General features: G+C 37.2%; 1 protein-coding gene across 1 annotated transcript in view; it reads right to left on the reverse strand.

Annotated features, from left to right (window-relative positions):
• FAT1 (FAT atypical cadherin 1) overlaps positions 1-15,226 on the reverse strand; it is a 116,142-nt gene that overhangs the window by 44,296 nt on the left and 56,620 nt on the right. Inside the window, exons 4-7 of the mRNA XM_040966234.1 lie at positions 5,208-5,269; positions 4,688-5,017; positions 4,122-4,332; positions 1,537-1,676 (exon numbers count right to left, since the gene is read on the reverse strand). Coding sequence (XP_040822168.1) covers positions 1,537-1,676; positions 4,122-4,332; positions 4,688-5,017; positions 5,208-5,269 — 743 coding nt within the window. The remainder of the gene's footprint in view (positions 1-1,536; positions 1,677-4,121; positions 4,333-4,687; positions 5,018-5,207; positions 5,270-15,226) is intronic.

Raw genomic sequence — 15,226 nt, forward strand, 5'->3', positions numbered from 1 at the left:
TGAAGCAAACCTTAGACATGTCTTGTATGATCTCGCTCACACTCCACAACAGTTGCTACAAATGACAATATTTTATTTTTTTAGTGCTGAATAATATTCTGTTGTGTACATATCTCATATTATTTACCAATTCATATGTCCTTAGACACCTAGCCATTGTTTGGCTGTTATGAATAGTGCTGCAACAAAAATGTGAGTACAGCTATCTCTCAAACACATTGACTCCTATGGATATACATCCTGTAGTGGGACTGCAATGTCTCTGCTCTATTCACAGGTTCTTGAGGAACCTCCACATTATTTTCCATAATGGCCATGCTAATTGGCATTCCCATCAATAGCATATAAAAGCTCCCAGGACTGGTTTTTAAAGAGAAAGAACACTTACTAGTTCTGTTTGTTTCTAGAATAAGAACACGGTTACAGACAAAACTGAAATGTTAATAACATACAAGAATTCTCACTTAACAATTTCAAAATGGATCAATTTTACTTGTGATGAAGATAATAAGCATTCAGTGATGAATAACACATTCTCATGACTGGCTTTAAATTATCTTTGTATTTGACTGAAAAGAGATTTTTATTCCTTTATGCAACTAAAAGATATAGCATAAACTAGGACTCACATAAAATTTAACATAGTTTAATTTGAAGCTAGGAAATGAATTAAGAAGTATTAAAATGTCTACCATTTTGTTACTTCCTTAAGTATATATGGTAGATTCCAGACAAGCCTTTAGCTCCAACAGGGCAGAGTTTTTGTCTATCTTGTTTCCTAATTTTCAGCTTTCCAAAAAATACCTGCTCTATTCCAAGTACACATGGATCAGCTGAATGAATGGATGGCCCTCGATCTCTTTCCCAAATCCCACAGTGTTTATTCAACTAGGAATGTTGCTTTTGTACAACTCAAAACAGCCCATAAACACAATGAAAAAGAATTTGTAGGACATAAGAAGTTAAGATTACAGGGTTTTTCAATGTGAAGTTAGAAATCTCAGACATCTGTCCACCTCTCTATCATCAGATTGAAACAAACTTGGGAAACAAAGGAACAAGTAGAGCAATTTTATCAGTCACTTTTACATAGCTTTGATTATGTTATCCAAATTGTGCCTGTGCTGGGGAAGGTGGGATTCCAAAGAAAGAGTGACTTACAAGAGTAGTCACTTTAAAAAGCTCTAATGAAAATGATCTGTACATGTCATCCTTAATAACAATATACTTTGAATTAGAGCATACAATTAGAAACTTCTGATGGAGTAATAACAAACAATGTGATGTGGTTTTATTTTCAGTCTTCTGTCAAAATCTTTGAAACTACTTAATTACATGCAAAATATAAGTCATGATTTATATTTTATCTAAATAAAAATTTTTAGTGTACATAAGTATAAACTAACCACACATTAATTTGTGATGTCAGAACCTGAGAGGACAGCTAAACTTGCCCATGCTGTCTGTGGGTCCTAAAACTAGAATATTTTCTCTACTTTGCTCAGACCAGTAGCACATTAGGAGGAACCCACTTACCTGTGTGAGGATAGTGCTGGTTCCATCTGTAGCCTCAACTGTGAGGTTATAGTTTGTTTTTTGTTCTGCATCAAGAGGTTTGGCAACGATAATAGTTCCAGTGCCCTTGTCCACATCAAAGTGACTATCATAGTTGCCACCTAGTTCAAATTAAACAGAAGATTAAGAACACAATACAAGATGAAAATCTTTCGACTGTTTGGTGGTTTTCTATTACTTAACGACACCGAAAAAAGGACTTCTGGTATACTAATAAAAATGATCGCAAGGAACAAGCATTTTAGAAGACAAGAAAAGCATGGCCAGTTAAAAAGACAATGTTTTAAAGGCAAAATTATATCCTAACATAAGGATAGCTATTGACCAAGAAGAAGCAAAAGAATAACTGAAACAAAGAAAAAGTTTGTTGATATTACTAATGAAATATTTTCAGATTGATTTTTCAGGGGTACTGAACATTCCTTTTACTTATAGTAGCTATACAACATGTCACTCAGAATTTAAAAGTAGAATTGTTGAAAAAGATTTCATGGTACTTTGAGCATATGGCTCTGATTAAATAATTGCTAAAAACAAACTTTAACCCTGAAAAATACAGTGTTTGTTAACTTCAATCATTCCTGTCCATTATACACTATGTGAAATTAAATGTTGTCATATTCTTGTCAAAAACAAAGCTTAATAATGTTTAAGTTCTTGTCCTCTCCATACTGACTGTTCAAAGGTATCCTTAATTCCATTTTAGATAAGAACCTTTCAAATCCATTGAAGCTGAAATGCTTCTATCAATTAAATGGAAAGAGAGGAATAATGTCAGAATGAAGTTACACCATTAAATCTAATCAAAACAACACAGACACACACATGGTCTTAAATCAAATCCAAAACCACAGATGTAGGGATGCATTAAATGTCACTATGTTTGCAACTGGAATGGGTGACTTTGTGCATATTAATAAACAGCAACAAAAGGCAAAAAAGAAAATCAATGCTTTTATTATTTTAGATCTCATAATCTTAGGTAAATTATGTGATCTCAGCAGATACCTTCTGCTGTACAGTTCAGGTCACAAGTCATCTGAAAGATGTGAAAAACTTCTCTAGCAAGTGTATCTCCTGGCACAGCCAAAAGAAGCAAGCATGAAAAGCAAGCACAGAACAGGAAGAACAATCAATCCATCTGGTTCCAAACAGGTGGGTCAGCAATGTCAGATATTGTACAATATTAGACTATTAATTTAGGAATATGATAAAAAGTGAAGGGAAGGCAAGCAAATTATTTTGGTTATACTGAACTACAAAATCAATCTTTCCCCTTAAAGTAAATGGTAATGGTTCTCATACGTTATTAACAGTTTCGTGCCAAAAGCAAATCAAGGAAAGCAGTCCACTGGCTAGTGTGAAACGTCAGTAAGTGAATCATGTAGTATAGCTACTCTGGGATCCCTGCAGCCTGTTTCCATCAGTATCAACTTCATGAAAGAGTTTAGGTGATAACTTGGTATTGGGTTAGAACAGGGGGAAAAAAAAAGAAATGAAACTTTGCCTAGAGGTGAATTACAAGATGTATTTTTGATTTTATAAGATAATATCAAGTCTTTTGTGAACATTTTTCAGTTTGTTAAACAGGGTATTATTACATTTAATATCTGAACTAGAAGAGGGTTGAGTGTCAAGTAGTGGGATGGACTTAAGTGTGCAGATTTTATTACAGGATGAATTACTCTAATGAACTCTGCTTCCTACTGAAAATGAAGCAAACAAAATTAAAAAGCCACGGCTGACACTGTAATGTTTAACTTACGCAAATCAAAACTATAATTTTATTTTCTATAAACTACTGAACTCTGACAGTCACTCTACTTTTTAATAATATATTTAAATATGTTTATTTATTTGGAAGGCAGAGCCCCTACTTTGTGATGGGCAGACAGGGTGGTAGGAGGTGAGAAAGAGATATTTCATCAGTAGGTTTACTGCAGAAATTTTCACAGTAGTCAGATTAAGGATGGGCTAGAGCCAGGGCCAGAATCCCATCAGTGTTTCCCATATGCCTGAGGCTCAAGTACTTGGACCACTGTCCACTGCCTTTCTACGTGTATTAGCAGAAACCTGGTTCCAAAGCAGAGCATGCATGCAGTTCTCAAATAGGCATAGGATGCCAGCCAGCACAGCAAAATACAGTTTGCCTACTATACCACAACACTGCCTCCTGTCTTGTGACAGTCAATTTAAATTTTCTACTAATGGCTACTAAAAACCATAACGTGATGTCACAAATAAAGAATTAAAAATTCAGAAGGTATGCTTTTGTATCAAAACATCATTAAACTCCTTGAAGCACTTCAAAAAAAATTTTTTTAATATATAACAACTCAGTGGATAGACAGCACTTATTTCAAACAATGCACAGTGTAAAAAAAAAAAATCCATCCAAGCATTACAGCTTAAAGCAAATTTTCCACCTATAAATTCTACATTTGATTTTCAATTCTGAGATATGCAGAAAACAAAAATCAGGAAAACACATGCAAGCTATTCTCAGTATATAAATAACGACAGTGGAAACTATGAGGAATTCTTACCAATGATGTCAAACCAAAGAGGTCTTCCAGGTGGCTCAACAGATATGACTCCGATCATGTGAGCAACTGGATCACTTTCCATTACAGTAAAGGTAAAAAATGTTTCTTCAAATGAAATTGGCTCCAAAGATGGCTTGGGTTTGGAGATCCATTCAATATGGAGTCTAGTGGTTGATGACTTTTGAGGGCGACCATTATCAACTGCCTTAATCTATAACACAGGAAAAGAGGAGGTAAGCTAACCAAGCAGAAATCATAGCTCATACTACAGCACGGATTGGTTCAATCTTAAACCCAGGCAATTTCTAACATGTGATATTAATCTGCATCTGCCACACATTTAACATTTTATAAAAAGAACTACCCAACATGAAGAACAAGCAACTACAGTGAAAGCTGAAAAGGGAAAAATCAACTCTGCTTTTCTCAAACATGATCAAGTACTGCCTGGCTGTTAGGTCTCAAACACTGAAACTATTCACTGCCTAGAGAAAAAGCTGTGAGTGACACAAAACTAAGTTCCTAACCAAAGTACATATGAAATTTCGATTACAATCTTAACTCACAGAGAGAATATCATATTCTCCGGCTCCAGAGAACTTTTTGGATGAAACCACTCCAGTTTTTGGCTCTATAAAAAATTTGCCATGCTCATTGCCATCCTCGATGCTGTATGAGATTTCTGCATTGGGACCTTCATCTTTGTCTGTAGCTATCACACGATAGAGAGGCTCGCGTTTGGCATTTCTTTCTCGTTCTTGTTTTTCCCGCTCTGGGAGTCTGATCTTATAAAACTTCTGCGGGAACTGAGGTTTGTTGTCATTTTCATCAAGAATTTTCACAATTACTCTTGCAATGGTTGATTTTGGAGGATTACCATTGTCAGTCACAGTAACCTGTTAAAGTAACACATTAACAAACGCTTTTAGGGACAGTTTTTCATAGAAAGCATCTTGTTCCCAACGATAATCATGTCTTTTTGCTAATGATCAGAAGTAACATAACAAAATAGTAATCGTGAATATTGGTTAACACACTGATCATTCTTATAACTGCAGTATTTTAAGAATAATCAAAGACACTTACTTCCAATATATGTTCCTCTTGCTGTTCTCGATCTAGTTTCCTTGATGTGGTTGTGATGAGACCTGCAAAATGATAACAGTTCGTTGATCCTCACCAAATATGGGCAATTACAAAATCCTGGAATGAAATTCATACATCTGTAAAGTCTTAGAAAAATCTCTATTAAAAATGATTAGCAAATGTAAGTTCTAGGAGAATATTATTTACAAACAGCAACATATGCTACATTTCTGCACTTTAATAATTCTGATGCACAGTGGGTAAACAACAGAAGTATTAAGAAAAAGGAAAACTCAAGCTGTTGTATTTTTTACATTTGTTAGCAGCTTCAAAACACATTTTGTCAGAATATTAAAAGGGAGACAAAGTTTCTGGGATTTCAACTTCATTTTTACCTTCTACTGCTCTCCTATCTTCTATTGCTGCAAAGATGAGAATTGACAAAACTCTTGTAACTGCATTAAAAAGACCTTTAGAAAACATAATGGTGACCCAAACCTATTATGTCAAAGTCATCTAACCCTCTAAAACAATTTTGCAAAATGTGGTATAATTTACTAACACTAATCAATGCTCTCTGAAATATAGTTTCCAAAAAAAGAAAGCATATGATTCTTTAAAAAATCTGATAGTCTTTATTTCTTGGATTTTCTATAAAAATACTGTCTATAAAATTTCAACCTCTATCAAGAATTTTGCATAATTGTCTGTTAAACTGTAAGCATATGTGAGGGACCTAGATCATCAAAGCTGATTCAATGTATTTTTACATTTCACACATATAAAAAAATCCCCTAACCACTAAAATATCCTCTACAACTGGTGTTGCTAACCAGCAGGTGCATATTGAGTGGATGTTAAACCTGAAAATCAGGCAAAATCTGGGAAGACAACTGTGAGGGATAAACTTTCTCTTGCCTTACATTCTGAGAGTTGTCCTATAGGGAAACACTTGAAATAATTCATATTTAAGAACTGACTTCAGCATTCTATTTTCTTCTACAATCATAAATAATTTCACAAGACTCCTAATTAAAAGCTATTCAAATATTTCAACTCAGTGAATCAAACATCTGTGTTCTCATTTAATTCAAAGTTTTGTTTCTCTTAAATAATTACTAAGAGCCTAGATCAACATTATATTTCATATAACTCAATGAAACAGTACTGTCTTTTTTAACAAGAACAAAAGACGTTGCGGTAGCTAGTACTGACACGTTCCTCAAACCACACTATCTGTAGATTAAAGGGGGTTCAATAAAAAAGCTTGCCCACCACATAATAGCATGAAAATGTTGCTTCATGTAGCACAAGCTTGAGTTTCATTAGTCTGAAACCTTTTAAAATTAATTCCATTTTTCCTATCAAAATTTTGCCACTCACTTTGACAGTAGGGTTGAATAATTCAACAACGACAAGATACGTGACTAAGTGCTTCCTAATGTATCCATCAAAAAGCTACGGAAGGCAACCTCACGTACAGCAACACCCTGGCATGTGCATAACACAAGAATACTCTTCTTCTTTATAGCACATCATCCTTCACCAGAAGCACAGAACACGTGTCTGCTACCAAATAAATTTACACACATAGGACTGCTACAAAAGGCTACCTGCTACCACATCACCCATTCAATACAGAGCCAAAACTTAACCTATCTTATGTCCAGATCTGAAATTGCTGGCACGTTCTACATACTTCATATAGAGCTCTCTATTATCCCAGACATAATATTAATTCCACTAAAATGCAATAAATTATCATACTACTATTCTGACCCATTTTTTGCCTGACCACTCCTTCACTTTCAGTTCAAACTCAGAGGTGCCTTGATAGGGAAAGCCATTGTTTCTGACCTCTGGAGTCCTGCTTGACAGTTCTTCCATTGTAAAATAATCAGCCAGTGGCACTTCACTCATTTTTTTTTCAAATATTCATGGTTTATTTGAAATAGTTAACACAGAGAGAGAGAGAGAGAGATACTTCCATCAGCTAGTTCACTCTCAGGATAGTCACAGACAGGAGCCTAGAACTCCATTTAGGTCTCCCAAAATAGGTGGTGGGTCATCATCTACTGTGTTCTCCAGTGCATTAGTACAGGCCTGATCAGAAGTGGAACAGCCAGTACTTGAGTCAGCAACAATATGGGGTGCACAGGACAGCAGTTTTAACCTCTAAGCCAGATGCAGGGTGCTAAGCCTTTGGGCCCTCCTCAACTGCTTTCCTATACCACAAGCAGGAAGCTGGACTAGAAGTGGAGCAGCCAGGACATGAACCAGCACCCATATGGGATCCTGGAGCTTGATGGGGAGGATTAATCAACTAAGCCATTGTATCAGGCCCAAGACACTCCTCTTTTCAAGAAACAGGGCTGAAGGCTGGAAGTTGACAAAGACTCGTAGGGTATACAGCACACATAAAAAGCAGGGAGGCATGGGAACCAAGGTGGGATACCTGGATACCATATTTGAGTGTCAGGGTTTGAATTTCAGATCCATTTCCAAGTCTGGTTTCCTGCTAATACAACCCCCCCAAATTTTTTTACCCTTGTAAGAAACCAGGTCTCAGTCTGGTGCAGCCCCAGCTGCTGAAGTCGTGTGATAGGAACTACTTTCAGGATATCTAATATCATTAATGAAAATAAATAAGCATTTTAATGAAAATGATAATAAACATTTTAATGAAGCAATGAATAGCTTTTATACTAATAGCTTATACAAATTTTATACAAAGAATACTGCAAACATCAAATCTTGGTGTGACATATGCATCTATAGGTATGAAAATATTTCATATATATATATATATATGGATGCATACAGGGAAAACCCCAAATTATTACCTATGATTACTCTGGTGGGTTGAGTGGTAGCCCTCGACCAAAAATTATACCCCACTTAGAGCTATTTAGAAAACAAGGTCTTTCAAAATATAATTAAGTTGAAGATCTCAAAGCAGACCTACCTGGATTTACACTGAGCCCTAATTCCAATGGCAAGTATCCTTTTGAGAAGGATGCAAAAGGAGATAGGAGATACACAGACTGGGGAAGAAAGCAATGTGAAGATAGGCAGAGACGGAGTGAAGCTGCCTCAGGCAAAAGCCTCGAAACAAAGCATTCTCTCCCTTCAGATTTCAGAGGGAAAGTGGCCCTAATTATACCATAATTTTAGATTTCAGGGAACCAGAACCTATGCAAGAATACATTTCTGTCATCTGAAGAAGTCCCATGTGTAGTAATTTCTTGCAGAACTGTACAATGCTAGTAGGCCCTTTCTCTTTATTTTATTATTTTTAATGAAATTGTTTTAACTTTTATTTGAAAGGCACAAGGAGAGAAAGAGATCCTGCTGAACTGCTCGTCCACTCCCTGAATGTCTACTAACAGCCAAGGATGGCCAGGCCAAAGCCACTGAAGCCAGCAACTCCACCGGCACATACATGGGTACAGGAATACAATCACTACCTGAGGCATCACTTTGCTGCTCCTGCATACACATCAGAGGGAAGCCGAGTGGGAAGCAGAGTGGCCAGACAGGAGCCAGGTACTCTGACAGAAGATGCACAAGGTCAAGGGGAGTCTAACATTTGTCTCTGCCCTTTCTTATTAAATAACAGTTTTATTGAGATATAACAGATACACAAAAAATCCACATGTTTAAAGTATAATTTGATGAGTCTCAAATTTCTGAATTCCATGAGCTCTTCAAATTATCAATATGTAATGTATACCATAAACTGAATACAGGATATAACATAATATTCTGACATCTTCTCTCTCAAATTACTAGAATATTTTCTCAGTAACTCCACAACAATAATACTAGATTAATGCAATAAAATTCAAAATCCACACTGACTTACATTTCAATCAGGGCCCAGGTGTAAAAAAACTGGTTTTTTTTCCCCTGAATAAACCAAAAACAATTTCTCTCTAATCCCCTTACACTTTAAGAAGAAACACGGGCTTCAAGGTACAATGGGGCTCACTGGTTAATCAAGAAAACTGTTTTCAAAATAATTTGCCAATAAAACACTCTCTGAAGATGAAGACTTACCTGTGTTTATCTTACATGGGCAAAGTCACTCTTTGTTATTTTAGCTTAATATATCACTATTCTTATACAAAAGCTAAGAAAAAGACAAAATCAATGAAATGCCTATTGCTGGAAGAAAAGTAACATAAATTATTAAGTAAACACAGGTGATATGAGAGGTCTGAGTTTAAATAAAATTGTTTTAGAACCTTATGGGATATCTATTTCAAACCTCAGGCTCCTAAGTAATTTTGTTTTTAATTTGCAAGCATACTCCTGAATTAGCTATCAAAGAACTGCAGGGACCACCCAAATGAATGAAAAACAAAGAGGGTCATGTGATCACCAATGATTTCCATATTAAAGATGAAAGCAAAAATGGAACAGCAGTGAGACACTGGAACAGGCAACAATGATTGAGGCATTCCCTGAAGCACAGGACTGTCACTTTGCAAGCACTTTTCCGGGGGGGGGGGGGGGTTTGTCTAAATATATGCATTCAACCACGCACAATCAAATGAACACAGCCTCAAAGTCCTGAAAGCCCCCTTTGGCTGCAATTTACTGACAGCACAACTCAAGCTCTGAGAGTTCCACAGAGGTCAGCACTGCTAGACAGAGCGGGTAACAGAAAACTAAACTGTGAACTGTGTTTACCTGCTCAGACTTTTAAGCCTCCTCTTGCCAACAAAGGAAAGGGAAACTCATTCAAATTTGGTTAACCTTAAAAGCCTTTCATCAGTCAACTGGAAAACAAGCATTAAACCACCACCACATCCTCAGGATTGTGTTTGTTCAATTGCAGCAATAATAAATGAGTAACAGGTGGTCCTGGTGTTATGCCTTGAGCCAGGATTGAGTCCCGAGAAAACTGAGAGGAGACCAGAACCAACACTGCAAAGGCAGGAGCTGGGTGTGAGGGAGGCAGAGGCAGAGGCAGCATGTCACCTCCCGCCTCCTCTGCCCAAAAGTACAGGTGACCTAGGCTGTGTGCAAATGTCCAGCTTTTCCTGTAGCTATCACTCAGCATCCCCACAGCCTTGAGGCTTTAAACTAGGAGCTCACAGCACTCCGCAGCACTGTGCTGTCCTTATTTAGGTGGTGTTCTAAGACTACATTTAACTACAGCCAGTAGAGAGGGCTTTTGGCAGCTGAGGCCATCTGAGCAGCTATTGTTTGTCACTGCAGTACTGGTGCCGGCAGGATTAGGCGAGGGGCCAAAAATGGAATTCTATTCATAGATAGTCAAGGCTGGAAAGCAGCTCAGAACTCATTTAGTTCACATTTCCAGAGGTCCAGAGAAAACACTAATGACATTAATCAAATGACTAAAGTCTCACAAGGCACTGGTGGCTGAGAGAACTTGACCTGAAAAATCTCCAGACTTCTGGTTTTAATTCTATCTTGCCAGCTGTTTCTGGTTGGAAACCAGGGGTATTAAAAACCAGATCAAAAGCCCAACTCAATTTATAGGGAACTGCCTTTAGCATTCCTATAAATGCTAGTTACAGCAGCAAAAGAGAGGGAAAGGCATCCAATCCATTTTATAAGATTAACATCATAGTGACATAAAAAGGCTAATCTCACTAAGCACTTAAATGCAAAAATTTCATATATACACTTTCTGCAAGATACTTTGCAACTCATGAAAACACAGGATACTACTTGACAGAATTTCTTTTAAGGATCAAGGCTAACCAAATTTAGGAGGAAAAGCATAACATTATTAATATTTGTGGAGAAGAGGCACTGAATAAAATTTGACTTCTTTAAAACTATAAGAATAATACACTACACTGTGAAATAAAAATGCGCATGAGAAACAAGTAGGGGAAACCTGTACATCTATCTGGCCTTACTATATGTACACATCTTGGGGAAAAAGAGGACAAATATGCCAACTTTTTACAATTGATTCCTGCTATTGTAATGTGCCTGGCCCTTCATTTCCTTCCTTTACAGCTATCAAATGTTACCGGAAACCCTTGGAAGTTGTTTGCAGCTTTAGCCACTTCCTATTGCACTTGGTTCCTATCCCTTCCAGCCACAATAAAAGGCCATTTACAATGATCCAGGGAAAATGGCTGCAAAGTGATACAGGACTAACACATGGGTGAGTACTCATCATAGTTATCAACTACTACAGTATTTTATGACTTTGCCAAGCTTTACAGACTATATATCAACTATACATCTCTGTCAAACACATCTGCAATCACACCACATAAAATAATTGTTAAATACTACCTTAGACGAAAACAAGTCAAATCAAACCACCATCTAATGCTGTCCTTAATTAAGTTTAAAGAAATTATTTTGAGCATGAGTGGATCAATCCAGAATAAGGGGAAGTGAAAAACAAAATGGAAATACCAGGAAAAAACTGATAATCATACAATAAACTGCATAAAGCCAGAATGTAGGGATCTACTGCTGTCCTGTGAATATCTCAAAACTGACGAATATTTCATCTACTAATAAGAAATAACTTGTTTTTTAAACAGAAGACATCTAAGTGTCTACCATGAATTTGCTAAATCTCAAGACATTTTAACCTCAATAACTAATAACTTAGCTATTTTTCTTTAAAGATTAGAACAATGGGGGAGGAATTCAATTTCTAGTTCAAAAATACTCATTAACAACATAAACACAGTAACAGGAAACCACAGCCAATCACTTCTTGTATATAACCTTTCTAGTTTTTTAATGGCTGGAGAAAAATGTTGTCAAGCATGAAAAAATACACGAATTTCAAATTTCAATTTCATAAATACAATTATCTTGAATCACAGTCCTGGTGAGGTGATCAAGTTGAGGAGAGCCACAGAGACAGCACATTTGCAAAGCTGAAAATAGCAGGTGATGCTTTAAAGAGAAACTTTAACAACCCTTGCAGTACAGAGTTTAAGCACCTCATGCTATTTAAAAGCATCATGTGAAGCCTGCTTTTGTTTTTTTGGTCTGAGAATACCATAAAAATAACATTAACCCAGCACCCTAAACCCAAGGGCACACACAGATTGTCACAGCATACAGGAAGCAGCAGTGATGAAGTTCAAATCACTCTATCTATCCATGGACTTCTGTAAGTAAGATTAACCTCTTTGGAATTCCATTTGTAATCTGAGCAAAATACAAACAGGTAACACAGGCCCTTCATGTTTATATTTTCTACCCATCTCAGAGAGTATCTGAAATGTGCCTGTAATTTATCAAGTGCAATGCATACAAAGTGTTACCAACACCCTTCTAACTACTAATAAAAGTTTCAGTCTTATCCAAAAATAAGGAGAAGACATGTTAGGGGTGGAAGAGTGGTATATGAAAGACAGAGACCAAGACAAAAAAGCAGAAAAGAAGAAAAACTGATTTTGCTGGTTTCTTTCTGGCTGTCTTGCTGCTCAATTTCAAGTCACGAACATACAGAGATTCAAAAACGATGCCCCTACATGTCAATCAATACACATTTCTGCTGAATTTCCTTACAGCCAACAAAAATCCTTTGCTGTTGGGTCTGATCCAGAACAGAAAGATGTGTATCAACCAACAACAAAAAACGGCAAAAACTAATACCTGTGTGTAGGTCACCTGGGCACCAGGCAATAAAGAAATCCCTAGTGAAAATTCCCAGGGATAAGGAAACCATTGGTAATGGAAAAGCCCCTAGCCAGCGGCAGTATGCCTCAGCTCTGTATCTCCAAATTATAACCCAAGTTGCAGTTCCAGTCAGCTTCTAGCTGTCCTGTTTGCCTGCTGTTCTCTCGCAGCATAGTGCAGCTAGCTATCTTGACTACCCTCCTGCCTTTGCCGCTTCCTTCCACTGTACGTGGTAACTCTAACTCTGCTCACTGTCTGACTGCTGCTGAACTCTCAGCATGTACAGCATTGGCCTCAACTGCTAGCTTCTTGTGACAGTTCCCATACAAGCAGGTTAAAATCAATGATCGGTGAGGCAGGCAGTGAGAGCTACATGATATACACACACAACTGACTATGAAAAGGTGGCAAACACATCAATGATTAAAATACAGGGATTTTTCTAAACCACAGTACCTAACATTATTGGGGGGAAAATTCAATATATTTCATATATATCATACAATCACCTATGTAAGAAGGGGCAAAATTACATGCATTCTTGCTTATTTGCATATGAGTGAAAGAAACTGTGAACATTAGTTACATTAGTTACTCCGAAGTGTTTTAAAATACAAGTTTTACTATTCAGGTAAGGTGAGGGCCACAGATGAATAAGGTAACAGATAATTTAAAAAGTGTGTTACTTGGTCTGCAAGAACAAGCAGGTTCTGTCATGCAGGGCAGCAACACTGTCAGGTCAAGAGGCAGAAGGAAAGTGGACAAAGCGTGGGCAAGATCCCTCACTGTGGTTTCCCCAGAAAAGATGAAAGCAATGAAGCCACAGTAGGCTTATGATTGGCTGTTCCGAATGATTTCAGTGGGATCTGGGGCACTGAGTGTGTCCTTGGACGTAGGACTCAGCCCTGGGATTTCAGTAATTTAGCAATACAAAGGAAGCCCTGGGGAGTGAAGCTTCAGGCTTGGGGTGCAGACCAAAGGCTGGTTCTGGGTCAGTCTCTGACTATCTAATCGTGGGAGAAGCCTCTTTTCCCAGTCAGTACAGCCTCAAATGCCACAGTATAGTGTTTTATAGAAAGCAGAAATGTGCAAGTTAGTACACTAACTGAAGGGAAGTTACAAAGTAGGAAGAAATAAACTTCTCACTGGTATCTTCTGAACTTCTATACTTTCTAAACCCATTTTTAAAGTTCTACAATTTACAAACCTGTTATCCCCACACATGCATGCACACAACATAAATACTCTGCAGAACTGGTCAACAGAGTACACTGATGATGAATAAGGAACTTGATGGTTTTATGTAAAAGGATAAATATGATCTCTGAGGAATTTGGACCAACCAGAACACAAAGACTGTCACTGTGAGAACCTCACAATAAAATGGCCCTACTGTGGAGACACAAAAGAGTAAGTTGATGCACAATTTCATAAACTCTAGAAACATACTCAAGGTACTGATAACTTTCTGCTTAAAATAGGTCTAGAAATTTAATCTTACTCCTTCAAAATACAAAAAATCGTGGTTTGGAAAATGAATAGTTATTAACTGAGGCTTTATAAATCTAAGTGGCACCTCTGAAATTGAGAATAGACATTTTCTTTCTATTTAAAAAGCAGTACTTTAGAGAGGCAATTGGTGTAACAGCTAAGATAAGCATAGAGAAGCAACATCCCATTACCAGAATGCCTGGTACAAGTCCTAGCTCTGCTCCAGATTCCAGTGTCCCACTGATGCAGACCCTCAGAAGCAGCAGGTGGTGGTTAAGTACTGGAGTCCCTGCCACCTACAAGGCAGACAGACTGGGCTCCAGACTCCAGGCTTCAACTGGCCCGGTTCCAACTACTGTGAGCATTTGGGAATTAAAACAGCAATGGAAAATTAGTCCAAATCTCTGTCTTCTCTATCACTCTGTAACCCTTCCTCTGGCCCCATGCAATTTGAAATCACTAAAAAACCTGACAATAATGTAAATGTTCATTGACAAGTGAATGGATAACAAATTGTAATACGTATGTATAACACAGAGGTAAAAGAAATAAACTAATATACTATTGATATGCATCACAACATGCACAAGTCGCAAATATTTCACATTGTAACAAGTCTTACAAATTTATGCCAAGTATACTTCACAAAAGCTTTTTTAACAAAAAACATTGCTTGCTTTATATCATAGACTTGGGAAATACCAAACACAAAGAGGTAAGACTGTGGTCTTTCTAAAGTAACAACATGTCTGAAGTAACTTTCAAAATTATCTGTCAATTATAAATTGTCTATCACTCCCTAAGAAGTTCAGACTGAGCAACAAGATACTGCATGAGGCTGGTATCAGTTTCTACTGTTCCATGTGGATAATGAAACTTGCGACAGTACA

This window comes from Ochotona curzoniae, unplaced genomic scaffold (genome assembly GCF_017591425.1).
Source record: "Ochotona curzoniae isolate NIBS_2020 unplaced genomic scaffold, NIBS_Ocur_1.0 scaffold_4505, whole genome shotgun sequence".
Classification (NCBI taxonomy): domain Eukaryota; kingdom Metazoa; phylum Chordata; class Mammalia; order Lagomorpha; family Ochotonidae; genus Ochotona; species Ochotona curzoniae.